This window comes from Colletotrichum aenigma (assembly GCF_013390185.1).
Source record: "Colletotrichum aenigma strain Cg56 chromosome Unknown KSG_Cg56_contig09, whole genome shotgun sequence".
Classification (NCBI taxonomy): domain Eukaryota; kingdom Fungi; phylum Ascomycota; class Sordariomycetes; order Glomerellales; family Glomerellaceae; genus Colletotrichum; species Colletotrichum aenigma.
The window spans coordinates 469,960-489,178 of NW_023500915.1; the positions used below are offsets into that span (position 1 = coordinate 469,960).

General features: G+C 55.5%; 4 protein-coding genes across 4 annotated transcripts; 2 read left to right on the forward strand and 2 right to left on the reverse strand.

Moving 5' to 3' along the window:
• Positions 1-707: 707 nt before the first annotated feature.
• Positions 708-3,331, reverse strand: CGCA056_v012863 (uncharacterized protein; the record flags this gene model as incomplete). The annotated part of the gene is made up of 5 exons (XM_037328107.1): positions 708-1,884; positions 2,161-2,614; positions 2,681-2,950; positions 3,201-3,240; positions 3,311-3,331. 5 exons carry the CDS (start codon positions 3,329-3,331, stop codon positions 708-710), a joined length of 1,962 nt encoding a protein of 653 aa, XP_037173478.1.
• Positions 3,332-5,885: 2,554 nt separating this feature from the next.
• Positions 5,886-7,917, reverse strand: Pnpla8-0 (Calcium-independent phospholipase A2-gamma; the record flags this gene model as incomplete). Its single annotated transcript, XM_037328108.1, has 3 exons — positions 5,886-7,122; positions 7,185-7,746; positions 7,851-7,917. 3 exons carry the CDS (start codon positions 7,915-7,917, stop codon positions 5,886-5,888), a joined length of 1,866 nt encoding a protein of 621 aa, XP_037173475.1.
• Positions 7,918-13,902: 5,985 nt separating this feature from the next.
• Positions 13,903-16,553, forward strand: CGCA056_v012865 (uncharacterized protein; the record flags this gene model as incomplete). The annotated part of the gene is made up of 4 exons (XM_037328109.1): positions 13,903-13,980; positions 14,102-14,478; positions 14,537-16,125; positions 16,249-16,553. 4 exons carry the CDS (start codon positions 13,903-13,905, stop codon positions 16,551-16,553), a joined length of 2,349 nt encoding a protein of 782 aa, XP_037173476.1.
• A 1,115-nt stretch (positions 16,554-17,668) lies between these two features.
• On the forward strand, positions 17,669-19,204 carry CGCA056_v012866 (uncharacterized protein; the record flags this gene model as incomplete). Its single annotated transcript, XM_037328110.1, has 4 exons — positions 17,669-17,761; positions 17,836-18,264; positions 18,324-18,488; positions 18,542-19,204. 4 exons carry the CDS (start codon positions 17,669-17,671, stop codon positions 19,202-19,204), a joined length of 1,350 nt encoding a protein of 449 aa, XP_037173474.1.
• Between the last annotated feature and the right edge of the window lie 15 nt (positions 19,205-19,219).

Here is a 19,219-nt window from a genome sequence, read left to right on the forward strand (position 1 = left end):
AGTAATTTCGGAAGTCGGATCGTAGGGATGGTCAACGGGGAGTAATGACGACGTTGTGAGCCCAGCCTTCCAACGCAACCATAGCATCGTGACACCCCCCTCTTCCCGAAATACAGAAAAACAAAAATAAAATAAAACTTCCCTGAACCTTGCCGCTGCCCTGCCCTGTTCATTATTCGCTGTTCTTGCTCATGTCACTCTTCATGCTGCAATGAATTCCCCTCATTTGCATTGGCCAGCTTGCGGGCCCCTGGACAAACCGCATCTCTTTGCTTTGCCGCCGGCAAAGTAGATCAAGTAGGTACTTTTCTTCAACACCTCGTGGCAAGTCGCAATGCCTGGGAATCCCAGAGGAGTGCCTCTAAATGCAAATAGGCTGCAGACGATTGTCCAGGGCTCTTATGCCGGAAAACGTCATGCTGTAGAGAGTAACCCGCTCGCGAGTGGATGCGGACTGTTCCACCTCGTAAATCTCTGTCTGTCTCGTTGTCGGTTTAGTTTCGTTGTCCTGCATGTTGCGGCCGTTGTCCGTTTCGTTCAGCCATATCCATGATTCGCTGCCATCGAACACGCATCCGCATACACCCAGAGATGTGTCCCTACAGGACGTGGAAGAAAGAGACACACAAGCACAAGAATGTGGAAGAGGTCTTGGCCGTGTACACGCCTCCCATTCACCGCTCTTCGCGCCCGGAGCGCCACCTCCCTCATCCTCGTCCGCCGCCGTCTCCCTGCCCCTTTCCATCGTCCTCCTCCGCACCCTCCTCGCTCTCCGTTTCCGCGTCTTGGCCTTTCAGCCAGTGCTGCAGCTTGAGACCGGCCTTCGCAGCGCCTATAGCCACCGCCCAGTTGTCCACCCCGAGCGCAAGAGTGCTGACCATGAGCATGTTCTTGACAAAACGCACATGCGGTGTCGTGTGGCACGCTGGCGCAATGGCCAGCATGATCCAGTGAAAGGTGCCCACTGAGCTATTCCACGCCGACAGGGGTACACGCCACACCGTAGCCCATATCTGCAGGAATTCGGGCTGCGTGCAGGCCACGCTCAGCGGGGTTCGGTTCATGATGGCCCGGCTGTACACGATGGCCGTCGCTCTGATAGCCTGGTACATGTAGTCCGAGTTATGCTGTTGCTGCTGCTGGCGATGATGATGGTGGTGATGAGGCGCTGTTGCCGTCAACTTGGGGCTTGTCGGTGAATCGCTAGCGTCCGGCGCAGAAGCCCATTCCGGCGTCGTGGTGGAGTCGTACCCCGGCTCCGGTGGCGAGCGGCCCGGGCCCCCGGAGCTAGGTCCGGCTGCTGTGCCTATACTCGAGATGCTCCCGCTCCGTGTCGATCCTCCATCCGCGCCGGCGTAGTAATTGAGCCCCGGAGAATTCCCCCTCGTCGAAACTCCCGGCGATGATTGCCGATGTCCTGGTATCGTAGGATGCAGGCTCTGAATGTGTTCGTGAATGTACCTCCCCATGAGCTGTACCTTTCTGGATGCCGCCTTCGTCGGTGCCCCCGTCGTTGTCGTCGATGTCGTTGTCGCTGTTTCGATCGATGGATCGGTCGTCTCGTTCATCACCACGTACGCCGCCTCCACCGCCTTAAACAGGAACCTCACATTGTCGAGTATTGAAGCCGTCGCCCGGTGGATGCCGAGAGACTGCGAGCACTCCGCGTAGCTCGGCAGCGTTCCCACAGATGACAGGCTACAGACAAAGGGCGCGGAGTGTGTCATGCGAAGGGGCACGTCTTTTATAGGGTCGGCGAAGGTGTAGTCGGCCGTCCACGGGGTCCTTGGGTCGCCGCCGCCGCTGCCATTGCTGCAGTCTTCCTGGGGATGGAGCAGCAACAGTGGGCTGTTTTCGTGCGCGAGGGCTATGGAGACATCGTGACTATGAATGAGTCAGTCAGAGCGGTTCCAAGACAGCGAAAAAGTCCGCCGGCATATCGTGTCTTGGGATCGAGACCCATTTACGAGTCAAGGAAACGAAAAAAAAGCGAGAGAGGGTCAGACGGACGAATGGATAAAAATATCAGAGCGAAAGAGAGACCGGGAAAGAGAAAAATATAGAGACGAACAATAAACCGAACGGCGGGATACCCAGGAAAATGGGAAAGGTAGCCCCCAAATATGCTGCAAAGCAGAGTCATAAACCCAACCAACGTACCATATCGCGTTTTTCGCCAAGATCCCGTTCATCCCGAGACGGTCGAAACCGCCGCGCAACCTGATCATGTCTCGGAGACCTTTGAAGTGGTGCTGGACGTCTTCGTTGTTATCGCCCCAGTACCACTCGGCAGCGGCGAGCTGGATTACGCTCGCGATGGCGGCGTCGTTCGTGCCGCTTGTTTCCCCGACGTTGCCGGTATTGCTCGCCGCAGCGGAGTTCCGCCCGGAACTAATGCGTTGGTTGAGCATATGGATGGCACGCCCTTTGCTGGCCATGAGAGCAGTCCTGGGCAGGTGCCCGGTCTCGTGGATGTAGCAGGCTGAAGCGTACATGAGTGTTTGCACGACCAAAGGTTCTTGAATACAGAAGGGAGCGTAGTGCTTAATGAACGGATTGCTGGGGTCCGGATCGCCTGTGAGGGAAGCCTTGAAGCGGGAAAGCACGTCAAGGTCTGTTGATTACCACTGATGTTAGGTTCATGATGACAGACCACATGCTCCGGAAGGGCAGAGCTCACATATTCTGAGTAGCTTCTTGTTCAGCGGCGTCTGGGCAACAGGGAGATACCCGAACTGGTCCTCCATGTTGCCTATAGACCTCTGGATCTTTAGTTGTGCTGAACGGGCCCATACGACAGGTATTACCTCGTCTTCGGCAGTCCATTCGTCCTTCCTGCCGTCGTTTTCGGCTCCCAGCACATAGTCGGGAAACGCGCGACGAAACGTCAAGACTTGCTGCGATGCCTGTGAGGGGTCCACATCAAGCGTGTAATCCGAGTCACCGATGACTAGCTGAAGCCGCGTGGAAAGGGTTGGTCTAGCATAGTCTTGTGGTTCTGATTTTATTTCTGGTCGTCGTATACTTCCAGGTGAGAAACTGCTTGACGTGGGTGTTGTGTCAGAGCCGCTGAGAGCAGCCGGAATGGCAGCTGCAGGCCATCTGCTTTCGAAATGTGCCGGCGTCCCAGAAGATGAGGGCTCGTACGACAAGGGACTCTCAACGCCAGGAAGATCGCGACTAGCCCCTCGCCCGCCGACTCTTGTTGGGGTCGGGAAAGTCGAGGTTCCAGGTATCCGGCTGGGAGCGAGCCGTGTCAAACCACATCCAAGACAACAACAAACAGTTGATGAGGGGATGTGTTACTTACTTTCCCAAGCGATATTCGCATACTGGCTGGGGGAAACGACGTTGACAGTTGCCACACGGTTGTTGTTGATCGCACTGGGTCGACGGTTAGTCTTACGATTCGTCTTATTTCTGGATAGGATGAAATTAGGGGACGGGCGGTCTTGTCCCGTAACAACCAGTTGTCCTGATGGCCTCAACAGACGAAGGGGGCCTATCAGACAACGAATAGAGGCTTAAGCGGTGTACATGCCTTCTGCTTTCGCCTCCTACACTCGCCGCAAGACGTTGTAGTCCTCTCGGCTCGCATGTTACGCGATGCCCGCAAGTGCCGATGCTGCAGCCCTTCGGACATGATCTGAATGCGGCGATTTCCCCCTAACCATGTGGGATCTGTTCCTGTTCCACCTTGAGGAACCGCTTCCATGACGTTGGGAGGGTCTTTCGACCGTAAGGCTGACTTATAGGGATGCCGAAGGGGGTCATGGCGAACCACCCCAGGTAAGCAGCACCTATATGATCACCGGGTGAGAAAAGGAGGCTTGGATGCAGCTTGTCGGATTTTGACACACTTGGCTTAGCGTCGTATTTGCCGGGCTGAGAAAAAGCCACAAGTGGCATCTTCCGCGGTGGTTTGATCGATCTGCATTAGCCTGGCTCGCTAGTGCTGGGGCACCTGAATGGACTAATGGCAGGTTGTTGAAACGTATAAGAGCCAGTAGCATCATCTATTGTGATGGAGAAAGGGAGCTTGTGGCCGAATTTGCTGTTCATGTCCCATCTTGGTGATTCCATGAGGTGGAGGGGCTGGAAGACCGGTTGTTGTGGTCACGTTGAAATCACGTCTCGAGAAAGCGCTTCAATTTTTCGAGGCAACGTCTTTGCTGCATTTGGATTCAGCCATAAGCGGCGCTCCACCACTTGGTTCTCCCCGGCTTATGAGAGTTCTTTCAGGAGGCGACGCCATCAGGCTGGGGCTAGCCACAAAGCATTGTTGATCATGGCAGCTGAAGCTCACCGCTTCTCGACGTTAGATGACCGATGCCTATTCAAGACAGAACGGGAGCGCTCATCTCGAGCTTCTCACTCCTTAACAGAGCTATATCGGGTCTGACGGGTCGATCTCTTGATCTGGCGTCGTGCCACACAATCCGGGGGTAACAACGCGTGTCTCAAGCAGGCTAGGTAGGCAAGAGCTGCTGACGTGCCCTAATCGGTGAGTGCCGTCTGACACCGCGTCGTATGTTGTTTGAGAGCAAAAGTCAAAAAACAATGTGAATGCCCGTTGAAAAATGAACAACGATGAACCACAAGGCACCGTTCAAGCCGCTTGGCTCTACTCCACCGGAGATGCTCCCGTAGATTGTCAGTGACTTGCGATGGCAGATAGCCGCACTCTTGCTCATTTTGAAGTGCCGACGAAAAGAAAAGCGGAGTAACACAAAAAAGAAATGAGGCTCGCAAAAAGGGTAGTCTTTTGACATTGCGTTTGAGATGCTCGCAGATTGATCGACATCTCCAACAACCAGCAGGGCCAAGATGGCCGAGGCCCTTCCATCGCAAGGCACGTCAGGACTCAAACGTGGGCACCTTCATTTCCTACAAGTTCGTCAGCCCTTGTCGTGGCGCCAGAATAAGAAAGGCCTGAGAATGAGTTCGTAAATTGTGCCATGAGAATGTCGTTCGACCACATACTGTCTCGCAGCGCTAGTAGAAGAGCACATTCCAGTTGGCCAATTTCGTGAGATAGCTTCCCGTTGCCCTCGTTATTTAGGACTCGAAGACATGAACAGAACTAGAAAGCCCTTCAAAGACATTGTCTGGCGAGGGAGGACACTCTTTTTTCTTTCGAATTTGTCTCGTGGCGTCAGGGGGTGGGACGCTATTATATGCCACGATAGCCAGCTGAATGTCTTGAACATCACATCGTTCCCACATTAAGGGCATCGTGCGCGCAGCGAGTTGGGGGTAGCCAAACGGATAAAACTTAAAGAAATAGCAAGATTTGGTGCATGGTTGGCGGGCGAGAGACAAAAATATGAGTGTATAAACGAGATGGCCGGAAATATGGTGGGCACGAAGAGAGTTCCGGGACAGCGGGGGATACGCGGTTTAAGCTTATGGCCGGTTCGATCAACAAGCTACCTTAGGTACTGATAGAGAGAGGTTCACGGTGCCGTGACGTAGTGCCCCACTAGAACCCGAATAATCGGAAATTTGCCACCCGGCCGGGAAGCGGGCATGCGGGAGACCTTCGGATGACGGAGTCACAGACTAGGGCTAATTCAAGACACGGAACTTGGATGGCAGGGCTAAAGAGCATTATCTCATTATGGTGACCAGCTTCAGTGCCGCGGCTGAGCACCCGAGCTAATCACATGTGCTTGAATGGTATCTTTACTAAAATCCCAGGACCTTGGTATCAACTTCCCAAAACGCCTCATGTTATGTCGCTTTCCAATCAAATCTGAAGCCACCGGGAGGAGGTATCCACTGACGTGCCATTCCTGTGTTGTCTCATATTTGGAGACATCGAAAGCTGTTCCATGAAGGATCGGGGAAAGAGCCTCGGACGTATATGAAACCAGCAACTTTGACTATCTTCCACGGTAGTCTGGCTTCCTTGCCATATTCACTGGTGGGGGTTCGTCGTCAACAGGATAAGGAAGAGGATTGGCGGTATTGGGGCGACGGCCTCCAGCCATTTGATGTTCCGGAAGTGGTGTTTTCGGGGGTAGCGGCGGAGGGATACGTGGCAGTTGCGACTGCTGCACATGTCCGTTAGGCGGCGGGCTCTGCCATCTAGGGTGCTCATCTGGGCTCATGATAGCAATCTTGTCGGCGCCGGCGGCGTATCTGTACTGGGCTGGTGTAGGCGCCGTGACAACCAAGCGATCGACTTCGTCGTCATCATCCGCCGAGTGCGCACTTGGCGGCGGCGGGTATGGCCGCTGCCCAACAGGTGATGTCCCAACCTTGAGAGATTGTGGTGCTTGTAATCTCTCGCCAGAGCTTCTTGGGGAAGGGCTCATGGGCGAAGGGACATGCAAGTTTTCCATTCCAGATTCATACGACTGACGGCTAGGCGGTGTGTTGTGTGGCGGCCATGACGAAGGAATATCGGCTGGCAGCTCTACCGCAAATGGCTCACTAGCCTCCGACGTGGACTTGACCAGCTCGGGCACATCCGGCAAGGCGCGATTAAAGCGGATGTTCGCCTTGTGAATCTTGGCCAGCTTCGCAGACGCGCCCTGCACCATCCTCTGCTCCACTTCCCGCCTGAGATACTGGCGTGTGCCAGTACTGATGTCGGCCAGGCGGTGCCACTCGTTCATGCCAAACTCGCCAACACCGACCTCCACGTTCAGACGATAGTAGTTGTCGACGCTGACGTTTCTCTTTGCAAGGTGCTCTTTCCTCATTTGCTCGTGAATCGCCTCACAGCCCTCGATCTTAGAAATGAGCTTCCGGCGTGCCTCGGCGAAGTCTCCCATAAAACCTTCGTACCAGACATGCTGATTGGCGTCGCTGCCCTTTGGTCGTCTACCTGTTCCGACACTGACGAATACGCCTACCTCGCGGCCAGGCCACTCATTCAGTACTGCTTCGTCCAGGGCTTCCGGGGCGGGGTTAAAGGTGCCGGCGCCGTCGTCGTGGAAAACAGATTGACCGATTTGGATAGGCTTGAAGGCGAGACCGATGGCGCACGTTGCGCGGCCAGCTTGCCAAATCTTGCAGTCGAACTCGGGCGGGGGCTCTCTTCTCGAATCGTAGGATCGCAGAATGGCTGGGGGGCTGCCCTTGCGCGAGCCTCTATACATCGCTAATACAGCCCTACTTGTGTGTCAGTCATTGCACGCTTGACCGGATATTTTGTTACCAAGGGTATGGCTCACGTTTTTGTTCTAGTTTCTCTAGCATCGTAGAGCCTGGCATTGGGATTGCCGTAACGGGAGTTGAAGGCGGGGCGGGCCATCTGAGCCTGGGGGCTGCGAGCGCTGAAACTGACAGTGCTCGCGTTGCTGGTGTGTCTTCGAGGACCAGATGAGTTGGAGTAAGCCGAGTTGAGGGGGCTAATCATATCGCTCTCAGTCCCATCGTTGCCCTCCTTCTCGTAGACGGTGTGCTCTCTGACAGCCTCCCTGATAGCTTCCTCCAGCTTCGACGCCTTGAAAAGTGTTGATCGATAGGGTATTCCGGCGATGGTTTTGTCCGTCTCAAACACCATGCGTGTAAGCCTCACGTACAACTGCTTGCATGTCTCCAAGTCAAGGCGCAGCCGGCCGAGCATCAGGGCGATGAGGCCGCCAGTTCCTGTTCCGACGATAAGGTCGAAGTGGTCGCATGGCTTAGGGATCTCGTTTCGGTGTGGTGCTCTTCCTTCAATTTCGACGTATGTGCGGTGCATAAGCTCTTGGATGATAATGAGCATGGAATAGCCGCGAACCCCTCCACCATCTGTCGCAAAGCATGTCAGTACGTGAACCTCCCGGTGTATTTCGCGCACTGCTGCTGATCGCGTGGCGGGCGAAGCATGGCTTTGTGGCCGAAGGTGAACGTACCTAGAGATAGAATGCGAAGAGGAGGTCCTTTGGTGGTGTCCCTCCTCTTGACCCCATTGAGGTCCATGACTTGCGCGGGTTCCCGTGAGAACGCCAGCTTGATTATGATCGACAGGGGTCTCTGTTGGAAGTATTACTTTGGTTTTACACTCGAGTTTGTTCGTCTGGCGGTCCCAAACGTTCGTGTCGCAGTAGGGAGTGATGTTTTTGCAAAATGGAAAATTTGGCCAGCTGGGAGAAATTGAGACTAGCAGGTGCAAGTGTGTAAGTACGGTAGGCAATGAGGAAGAGGAGGCAAGGCAAGGCAAGGCAGGGTCAGGGAAGGGTGCGGCAGGCGGCAACACAGGTTGTCAAGTGACGCAAGGAACGGTTTGCGCCCTGGATGGAGGGACCCTGTCCACTTACAGGATGGGTCCTCTTGGCCCTGTCACTTGCCCACTTGGTGAAGAAGGACTCACCTTTTTTTTTTTTTCGTTTTGTTTCCAGTGCAGTGTTCCCCAATCTCGGTGAGCACCCAGCGCGTGGAAGTGTGTGATTCCTATCGTGATCAGGCTTGTCGTCGTGGCGGCCCTTGCGGACTAGACTGTCCAGTCCAGGCCGAGGATACAAGAAAAATAAAAAATAAAATAAAAGAGGCGGCAAGAAGTGGCAGCGACGGCAGCAGTGACACACAGCGACGGCCACAGCAAGTGCCAGAGCCTAGAGGTGGAAATGCAGGTGAATGGCAGGCAGTGACGCCACAGCAGCGACTGTGCTAATTTAGAAATGGCCGGGGTGGTTTTAGGCGATGAAAGAATGCGCGAATCGCAGGTCGTGTTTTGCACGAGACCCGGCGTCTTGGCTCCCTCTTTGGTGTTGCTGGAGCGAGTGGGAGGCGGGAACGGCTTCCAACACGGCGAGGATCTTCAGGTCGTCCCCCCACTAGAAGGCGTTGAGGGGGTAGCGTGGCAGCGAAGCTCCGGCAGAGAGAGGTCTAGCGCACGACGAAGGCGACGATGATCTTTATTCGCTTCAGGAGCAAGCAGACGGCAGAGTATTCGCAAGATATGAAAGAGGGCGCCGACGGAGGTTTATGACAAGCAACGGAGGCCGGCAGCATCGGGTCGGGCAGGCAGTGGGATGGGGGAGGCTTGGTTGGATGTGTCCCCGGTGTTGACTTGACTGCGTAATGGATGCGCCTTCTCGGAGGAAGCGAACTTCCTTTTTTCCCTTCCCCACGGAGGGATGCGACCTTGGGCTCAGCCAAACGTCAGCAACCACCGCCAAGACACTGGCTACTTGCCTACTTGCTTTAATGGACCTTACTACGGATACCGGCTTTCTACAATGGAATACCTCGACCTCGCGGCCTCGCCTTTGACACGGCTCAACTTGCGCCAGATGGAAGAACTCAAAAATTGCACGTCCCTTCCACCCTTGCCGACAGCCCGCCGCGCAGCACCTGCCGGGCCGCTCTTCTCACGGGCTTCAACGGTCTACCTTGTTCGACGGCCCTCGGCTGAGTACCTTACCTGAGGTAGGTAGGTAATGGAATGAAGCGAGGTCAGCTCAGCTTCTCACGCACTCTATCTGCCGTACGCTGCCAAGACCACGATGCCTCTCTCCAGAGGCTTCCTTATTCGACGCACACTGCACCACATCGGCTATCCTGTCACTTATATCCAATCGACCAGGCCTCAGTTAAGGCCCCGCGAAAAACAAACAGACTTGTGGTTGGTTGTACGAGTTATCATGCTGCATGTTATGGTCAACACACTGGGTCATCCCGCGCGCTCTGTCGTCTTCGATCCATTCAGAATGCTCAGATGTCGCGAGCGGACATAAGGCACGCTGCAAGGCAGAACGAACAGACGATACCCGATTACGTTCTGCAAATCCAAGTGCAGCAAACAGCCTAAGGTACCGCACGGGAATCTGGCTGCGACTTACCCGAAGCTCCTTCAAAGTAAGGTCGCTTACTACTACTCTACTGGAGACCAGATGGCGCCGAACCCCTCAACATGTTTCCCTGCAGCGCGGGAGACTGGCCCCTGGACTGGACGGCTAAATAAGGTGGTTTCTTGCTGTAGGTAGGATCCCGGGAACCTGCACTAGAACCGTCCTGTTCTTTGGAAACCACTCCTCTCTCAAGGCCGCCGGTCGCAATTCAGCCATTCGACAAAGCTGCGTCTTCTTCCATCTCTAGGAGCAGGGGTATCGCCAAATGCCCCACCGCGTGTCGGGGGTCCTCAGTCCTTCACCGATGATGGCGCTGGATCTCGTTCCCGACACTGACGTCTGATAAACGAGTCCGAGTTTAACTCACCCGCCACGCAATTGTCAGTCAAACGAGTCTCGTCCCGTTTGTCGATTCCCGAGGCCGAGAAACAAGCTGCGTCTCCTACTTAATGCCGGACACTTACATAAGGTAGCCTGAACTACAGTATCAGAGCCGTACCGAATACTGAACAAGCGAAACGTCAGGACCAGCAAGGATACCCCACCAGATCCTCGGCCAGGGCATCGAGGCCCGTGATGACCATGATGGCATGGCCTGTTTCTGACCTCCGCTGCTCAGCAAGTTCCCCCGCTGCCTCGAATTCACGGACAGCAAAGGCGTCGCATTACTTGGCATCAGCATTATGCCAATTCAAATTTCAAGAGATTTCTCTCAATTGGCGTCTTTGCGATGTCTAGCTGATGATGCTGGCTGACACCCACCGCTTCTGCGGCCTCCCCCGAAAGAAGCAGCTGTTTCCTGAGCTTGCGCTGCGCTGCGCTGCACTGCTGAGCAGATATCCTGCCTGTCTCTCCCAAGGTAAGGCAACGCATAACCTGACAGCTGCAAGCAAGGGACCCTTTCCCGTGACCCTACCCGCACGTCAGCAACACAATTGTTCTTCCGCTCAACATGTGCCGCCTGGCCGCGCTAGCTCCCACCCTCTGCGTTGAGAAGAGCCGCGAGTCCGACGCCTTGATTGGTCACGGAGCGTGCTGCGTACCGAACAAGAAGTTCGAAACCAGTGGCCCGCGTGGCTGTGCAAGGCTTGGGCTTGTTGGCATGGACGCCTCCGAGGAACTCACCCCAGAGTCAAGAGTGTCAGGTCACCCAACAGCCAGTCAGTCATTCGCACGCGTCTCTCTGCATGGCTACAGCTATCGAAATCGCCACTCATACGCGCTCTTGTGACAGGAGCACGTTCGCTTGGCTCCTCTTGATTGCTCGCATTGTCTTTCATGGTCTCTCTTGGCGACACAGTCTCAATCCGCTCAAGTCACCTGCCTCTGAACCAGAAGATGTGACATGGCCCCCGATCGTGCCCAACGGGGCTTTGGGGCCGACCCAGAGGCCCCGCACGCCGAACTCCGCGATACGACTCAATGTCCGGCTCAGCCCCCCGCCACATCAAGGACAGGTTTTTACTCTACCAGTGTCCGCCACCATGGAATCTCCTTGTCGCTTGGGCTCGTTCGGCAAGCGGTTTTCTAGAAGACGGTTCTTTCGCATTTTTGGGTCCATGAGCTTGGCCGAGCAAGCGACTTGGCGGTCAAGCAAGTTTCTGCGAATTAACTAGGACGGCAGATGTATTGAAATCCTCGATTGTTGAGGCCCTTTTTCGCCTGCAGCTCCATCATATCGCCGAAAGCCGAGCAGTCAGGCCGAGGAGGCGTAATAGAATCCACACGAGCTGCGTCTCTGGCCTTAGCGGACTCTCGTATTGGTCCCATCGCTTTCGGTACCGGACCAACGAGTGAGAGGTCATGCTTCCGTGGAAGCCCGACCGCTGACGAGTCTCCGGGAGCGACGGGCGGGACGGTCGGACTCCGGGCGCCTCCCTACCCGGAGACCCACTCCCCGACTCGGAGTCAGAAGCCGCTGTGCCCAGAGTGCTTCTCACAGTGTCTCCGTGACCAACCCCTCTGCCTGGTACTGCGATGAATTTGGCAAAACGCCCGGGGAACACGACAGCAACCTAAGGCGGCAGTTTGCCTGCTGGTGGTCTCGATGCCGCAGCATGCTCCTGATGGCTCCAGCTGGATTGGTGATTGGGACTCTGCAGCAATGGCGCCTCATCCGCTTACCTAGTGCGCGGAACAACGAATCACACCAAAATGCCACGACCTATGAATGTTCAAGTGCAAAGGGGCATAAAGTCGGATCCAAGAGTGCCATTTCAACGGAATTGCATGTCGACCATGGAACTGCCTGAGACGATGAACGTTCTCGAGTAGGCAAGAGTTGCATGATTCCAGACCTGGCTGTGCATGGCACACCATCCAGCGATGATGCAGCTTATTTATCCCCAAGCTCCCAGAGCTATGTCCCCTGCTTCCAGGAAAGACCCTTCATCGTCTTGGTCGTCAGTGCCCCAGCCGAGGCAGCCAAACTGCTCCGCTGGAGGGCAGAGACGAAAGGCTGCAATGCGCGCTCAGTAAGCTCAGTAGGGGTCTGGGTCAAGGCACTGGAGCTCTGTCATTTTACGTAGTGGTGATGGGGAACTCAGCCGAAGTGTGCGATAGCTTAATGACAACCACAACAAGCCTGTCGCAAAGTAGGACAGGTAATGTCACGTAGGGCATGAACAGACATTTGGTGGTGCGAATGGCCTACACCCCCCAAAAGATTGACAAAGACATACACACGTAATAGGGCGTTAGGCTGGACCTCAACAGAGCGCGAGTGATGGTGTGCATCCATCTGCGAAGCGAAGATCCCGCCCAGCTTTGCGCAACGCGTCGTGGTGCCCCTCCGATGGAAGGCTGCAACGGGGCCAAAGAAGAACAGGAACACGGATGCACTGGAACCTGACGAGACGGGAAGGGACGCACGCCAATTGGCCGGCGGCAGCGAGGGGATGGAGTGATGAAGTGTTGGAGGGGTGGGGTTGGACACCTGCAGCCATGCCTTGTGAAAGTGTAAGTCATCGGCCTTGCAGGAGGATGAGGAGCATCTCTCCCTCGGCGGCGACGGCGACGACTTCTCCCGGGTTGATTGTCAGACCAGAATTGGGTCTTGTGCCGTGGTCCGCCGTCTGCCTTCTTGGACGTGTCTACGGTGAGATTGGCTGGCTGGCTGGCGTGGTGTGTCGTCTGTATCTCTCTCTGTACTGCATGGCACGGCATAATATTGCAACAACCAAAGGTCGGATGTCGGTGAGCTAGCTACCTGGGCTGTTGCAAGAGACAGAGACAGACGGAGACGGAAAAGTGTCGGTCAGGCCATGCCAGGCCAGGTCAGATCAGGACGGCTCGGTACCATTGAACCGTACCTTGGATGAAATCAACGGCAGTGAGCGAGCAAGGCTAATGCCGTGCGCCTGTCTCTGATCGACTGCTTCCTTCTTCTTCTTACCTACCATGGCTGGCAGACAACGGGCAACGTGCCTCGACTCCTAAGGCGTGTCCGATGAAGCTAGCAAGCTAAGCTGCCTTGCAGCATGACCGAGAGACATGTGGCTCCATTCGAGGGCCGCAGTCAGGTCGTGGCTGCAGTGGACACGGCCACTTATCGGGCTTCGGATACCCCAAGAGGGGGGGCAAGGCGGAGGGGTAGCTAGCCAACGCCAGCCCAGCCTAGCCCCGAAGGAATTGAATGGTGAGGGGAAGATATCTCAGAAAGGTGAGAGGTGAGGAAGACAGCCAGCAAGTCATTGATGTGCGTCGGTGGGAGGGTGGAAGGAGAGAGAGAGAGGAAGATGATGCGGTGCGGTGGCCGGTCGGTAAGGTCCCCAGAGCAAGGAAAAGAAGACTAGGTACCTTGGTGGTAATCTTTGTGGAGGGGTTGGTGGTGAGGACGTGGAAGGACTGAATGGAGAACGGCCGGGCGACATTCGGGTGCATCCATAGTGTACTGTGGCCAATCAGACAAGCACATGGGGTGGGTCATGATTGAGGCACACAGCCTCGCCGAAGCCTCGAGCCTAGGCTGGCTGGACCTGGTCTTCCTTCATCGCCGACCCTGCCCTGCCCTGCCTTCCAAAATCTCAACCATTGTCGCCTCTCATGATCTATACGCACCGCATCGAATCATCACCCTGACTACCCAATTGTCGTCCATTGATTCGATCTGTAGATGGAGCAACCGGCCAAGAAAAGACGACTCTTGCCCGCGCCCAAAGAGTCTGCCCAGCCTGCGCCTTTCCCCGAATCGGTGAGCTCGCGCGATTCTCCCAATCCATCCTCACGAGACTCTATGTCCTGGCCCTGCCGTCATTGTCGCCCATGCTGCCCGTGAACTTCCTAGACCAAGGCGCTAATATAATCTCTTGAAGCTTCAGCAACAGCAGGTCCCCGAGGCCCCTCCAGCCGAGCGCCATGATTTCGAGTCCTTTGCGAGGCATCTTCAGGATGCTGCCATGCTGATCCAGCGTCAGACCGAGCGCCCCCCGTATGATAGCGTCTCGGTCCTGCTCCTGCGATGGGAAGAAGACACTTCGGCCGAAGCTGATCTCACAGCCCTGGAAAACATCCTCAGAGACCGCTACAACTATCGAACCGATCGATGGACCATCCCAACGGTGCCCAATCCCAGCATCAAGCTCGGCGTGCAGATGGCCTCGTTCCTCGAGCATGGTCGCAACAACCACTTGTTGATCATCTACTATGCTGGCTACGGCTATGTTGCGGACAAACAGCTCTATTGGGCTTGGTGAGTCGGGCATCCGCCACCATCATCTCTTCGCTTTCTTCTGACCGCTTCTCCCTAGCAATAACCGAGAAGACGCCGCGAAGCTCAAATGGGACGGCGTTCGATGCCTGTTCGAGGATGCGCAGTCTGATATTTTGCTTCTGCTCGATACCTGCACAGTTCGTGACATACCCATGAGCGGCAGCCATGGACTCAAGCAAGCCATTGCCGCGTGCGGCTCCGAACAGACCGCCCGGGAAACGACGGGGAAATCCTTCACATATCACTTGATTGAAGCATTACACAAACTCAGCACAGTTGGGAGGCCGTTCAGCGTGCCGCGATTGCATGAAGAGATTGTGCTGTTGCGGCAACAAGAACATGCTCAATCTGCTAAGCTCACAAATGGCGCGAGCAAAAGTCCATCCCCGCCACCTCAACTTCCCATTCTGTTTACTCTCACCCCTGGGAAGGGCCAAAGCCTCAGCCTGGCCCCCTTGCCTCCACGGGCTGTACAGCAATCGCCGCATAACGGCGACGCTGAATCCCATACAAAGTCAAAAGAGGATCAGCTGATCGACCCTGCGTCCGTCACCGATCTGCGGTTCGACGAGGCAAGAGTGCTTGTGTGCACCACCTTCGTAGGAGACGCCAGTCCAGACATGTCCTTTTTCAACGGCTGGCTACACAACACTCCTCCTCTGGCTGCCAAGATCGAAGTAGAGGGCATGTTCCTCGGACCGCCCACGATGCTCCTGATATCAATGCCACACTCCATTTGGAACGTTGTACAGCACGACAAAGTTTGCTGTTTCCTAGGATACATCACATCGCATAACATGATTCACCTGTATCAGAAATTGAAGGGATCATCAGGCATCAAAGCGACTGCAAAAGAAGTTGAGGACGGCCGCATATTGTTGGAAGCGAGGGAGATGGCAGTAAGCACACCAGCCATGCACCGACGCTCTTTAGACAGTAAAGACGCCGCCTATCACGAGGCACTCAGTCGCCTAGATACCACGCCGTCAGGGATCTCATACGCCACTGCAGCGGCGGCTGCAGCCATTGATGGCAAAGATGATGTCGAAGATTCGGCCGAGATGCAGGAGGCCGCAGAACAACTGAAGGCATTGAGCCATGTTCGCCATCTTAGTGACGAGGCACCGCCTGCGGTAGAGAGGCAACAACGGACTACCCTGCCTGATGGGGTGATGACTGCAAATCATGAAGACAGTTCATCCCACGAGTCTGGCGCCGACGACACGATGCATTCGATAGACATGAACACTCCCAACTCGAAGCCCAAGCAGAGGAGATCCCTCCAAAAAGCGACACCGAAGCAAGAAACGAGGTGCACACTTTGCAGCCACGCACCCTTCAAGGACTCCTCATCACTTCGCAAACACATCGCTGCAGCGCATACCAGACCATTCCCTTGCGCTTTCTCGTTCGCAGGCTGCACTAGTACTTTTGGATCGAAGAACGAGTGGAAGCGACATATTGCCTCCCAGCATCTGTGTCTCCAATACTACCGCTGTTCATCCTGCCCGCAGAGCACAATCGAGGGCAAGGGCAACGAGTTCAACCGAAAGGATTTATTTACCCAACATCTCCGCCGCATGCACGCACCTTTTGCCATCAAAAAGGCGATCGCCAAAGGCGACAGTAAGCTTCAAGTTGAGTGGGAGGGCCATGTCAAAGAGATGCAAACAACATGTCTTGTGACACGTCGATCGCCGCCTCAAAAGTCAGCATGTCCCAAAACTGACTGTCAAAGCGTATTCGAAGGTCCCGGTTCATGGGATGAGTGGACAGAGCATGTTGGCAGACACATGGAGAAGGGCGAGGGCCAGCGGCTTGGGGTTGACCGGTTATTGGCCAAGTGGGCTCTTGACGAGGGCATCATAGAGCGTAAAGAAGACGGCGAGTATCGACTTTGCGCTGGCAACGGAGCTGTTGGCGGCGGCGGCGGCACAGTCAGTGGGGGAGACTCGAAGGATTCCATCTCGGTAGCATTCCCAGAGCCGAAACAGGAAGTCGAGGAGGCAGCCGACGCAGGAGACGCCGATGACAAAATGGAGGTGGACACGTAGAACATACAACGGGGAAGCATACGATGCGGTTCTGAACGAGCGAACGAAAGCTGGCGCGGCGCTAAGGCTTTTTGTCGACCTATACTATACGGCGTATTTTCATCAATTGGCGGGAGTTATCCGGGAACGACTGATACGAGATATGAACGACACTCTGCTCGAAAATTGTTCGCTTCTTGCTTGGCTGGGGGCTCGCTTGGTCGGTCCCCAGACAGCTGGTTCGATTCGCCATGAGCAGCAACTTGGAAACCAAGTGGAATATGGCAGGGAATAAAAAGACCCCTCTTCAGGGACAGGTATAAGGAAAATAACTAAAAGAAAAACAATAGGGAAGTCAAGAAAGAATCAAACAAGTTGCCATGGAACACTGCAATATCATCGTGCACGCTGTGGGGTCGCGCGTGAACCAAGCTTTTGAGACCCGGTCCGGATTCGGTACTGCACCCCGGTGATGCTCCGCCGGTAGATCAGCCGACGCCCGCCAGGGCCGAAGAATCATTGGACAAACATGGCATCGACACGCCAGCGTCGCACCGGGTTGCGGGGAAGTGTGGTTAGCGCATATGTGCCTGTGTCTGCCTCTCGACTCGCCCACCCTTTTGCTAATGACATAGTGCTTTAATGGCTGCAACCTCGGAGCGGCTTTGGTATCCCAGAAAGGCTGTTGATGGTGAACACATGAGCACTACACCCACAACCTCCACCTGGATATTGGCGGGCCACTCACACCGTTCGGGGCGAAGACCAGGACGCAAGCTTCCAATTGAAGGAACCACTAATTCTCCGGCCGAGGGAGCCGGTTGTCCGTCTAGTCTACAGGCTGAAAGCGCACGAACGAAAGGTTTTTGGGAGCGTTGCGAATTGGATTGTGAGGTGGGGATGCCGGAGCCGAGGGCCGCAGCTGACGATGGCGCAGAACTGATCAATTGTGTGTTGCCGGGCATGGGAAAGTATAACTACAACCCAAGGTAGCTCGATGTTTGGGCGATTGGAACCTCTCTGGTTAGGGTTTGCGATTCTGCTACCTCGTCCACGATCGATACAGCATTGCAGCGAGAGAGAGAGAGAGAGAGAGAGAGAGAGCATTGATCGAAACCGACTTACACGGCCACACCATGCGTCTGCTCCACAGCCTCACCTCTCTCCTTGCGGGAGCTGGTCTTGCAAAGGCCACGCTCCAGATCATTCCCGGCGGCACTTGGACTGCGGTAATGATGCCCAGCTTGATTCGGGTCCTTCCCCCCTTGGTCACAATGATAGACTGACTGTGGTTGGAAACTAGACAAACACCGGGCGGCACATTCAAGCCCACGGCGCTGGCATCACCAAGGTCGGCTCGACTTACTACATGATTGGCGAGGACAAGACCGAAGGCTCGGCTTTCCAGAACGTAAATTGCTACTCCTCGACCAACCTCGTCGAATGGACCTACGTCGGGGCCCTGCTCTCGCGCACCGCCAGCGGCGACCTGGGCCCAAACCGCGTCGTCGAGCGGCCCAAGGTCATCTACAACTCGTCGACGCGCAAGTACGTCATGTACCTGCACATTGACAGCAGCAACTACGGCGAGGCGAAGGTCGGCGTGGCCACCTCGGACACCGTGTGCGGCAAGTACACGTACATCAGCAGTTGGCGGCCTCTCGGGTTCGAGAGCCGCGACATTGGCTTGTTCCAGGACGACAACGGATCCGCGTATCTGTTGACTGAGGATGTAAGATTTTGGCTCCCTATGCTTGTTCTTTTCTAAATAAAATCTGACGAGCTGTACAGCGGCCCAATGGTCTGCGCATCGACGCCCTCACCTCCGACTACCTCAATGTCACAAGCAACGTCTACCTCTGGACCACCAACATCGAGTCCCCCGCCATTCTCAAGCGTAATGGCTACTACTTCATGTTCGGAAGCAAGCTCACCGGCTGGAACCCCAACGACAATGTTTGTTCTCCCCCTTTCCGTTGACACATCGTCCTTCGTCTCACTCTTTGCAGGTCTACAGTTACGCCACGTCCCTCTCGGGCCCCTGGTCCTCGTGGGCAACTTTCGCTCCTGTAGGCTCCAACACCTTCACCAGCCAGACGTCCTACATCTTGCCCGTCGGCGACATGGTCATCTACATGGGTGACCGCTGGGTCAGCACGAACCTGATGCGCAGCACCTACATCTGGCTGCCGCTCACCATCTCCGGCACAACCATCACTCTCGCGGACCGCGTCAACTGGACGCCCAACGTCGCCGCGGGAACCTGGGCAGTCGGACCTTCCGAGACCTCCTTTGAGGGCGAGTCGGCCACGCTATCGGGCGGCGCGAAGAGCATTTCCTGCACTGGATGCAGCGGCAGCGCCGCGGCCGGATACGTTGGCGGGTCGGCCGGCGGTACGGTTCAGTTCTCGAGCGTCAGCGCCCAGGCGACCGGTCGCACCACGGTGAGGATCAAGCATCTCAACGGCGACTCTAGTCAGCGATGGGCGACGGTGACCTGCAACGGTGTCTCACAGACCATTGCGTTTCTGCCGACTGCTGATGGCAACACTCCTGGAAGCAGCTCCTTGTTCTGCAATCTCAACTCGGGATCGAGCAACACCATCACCATCGCTAGCACCGACTCATCTTGGGTTGCGGACATTGACCGAATCTTTGTACCAGTCAACTAGTCTTTGTCACAGGTA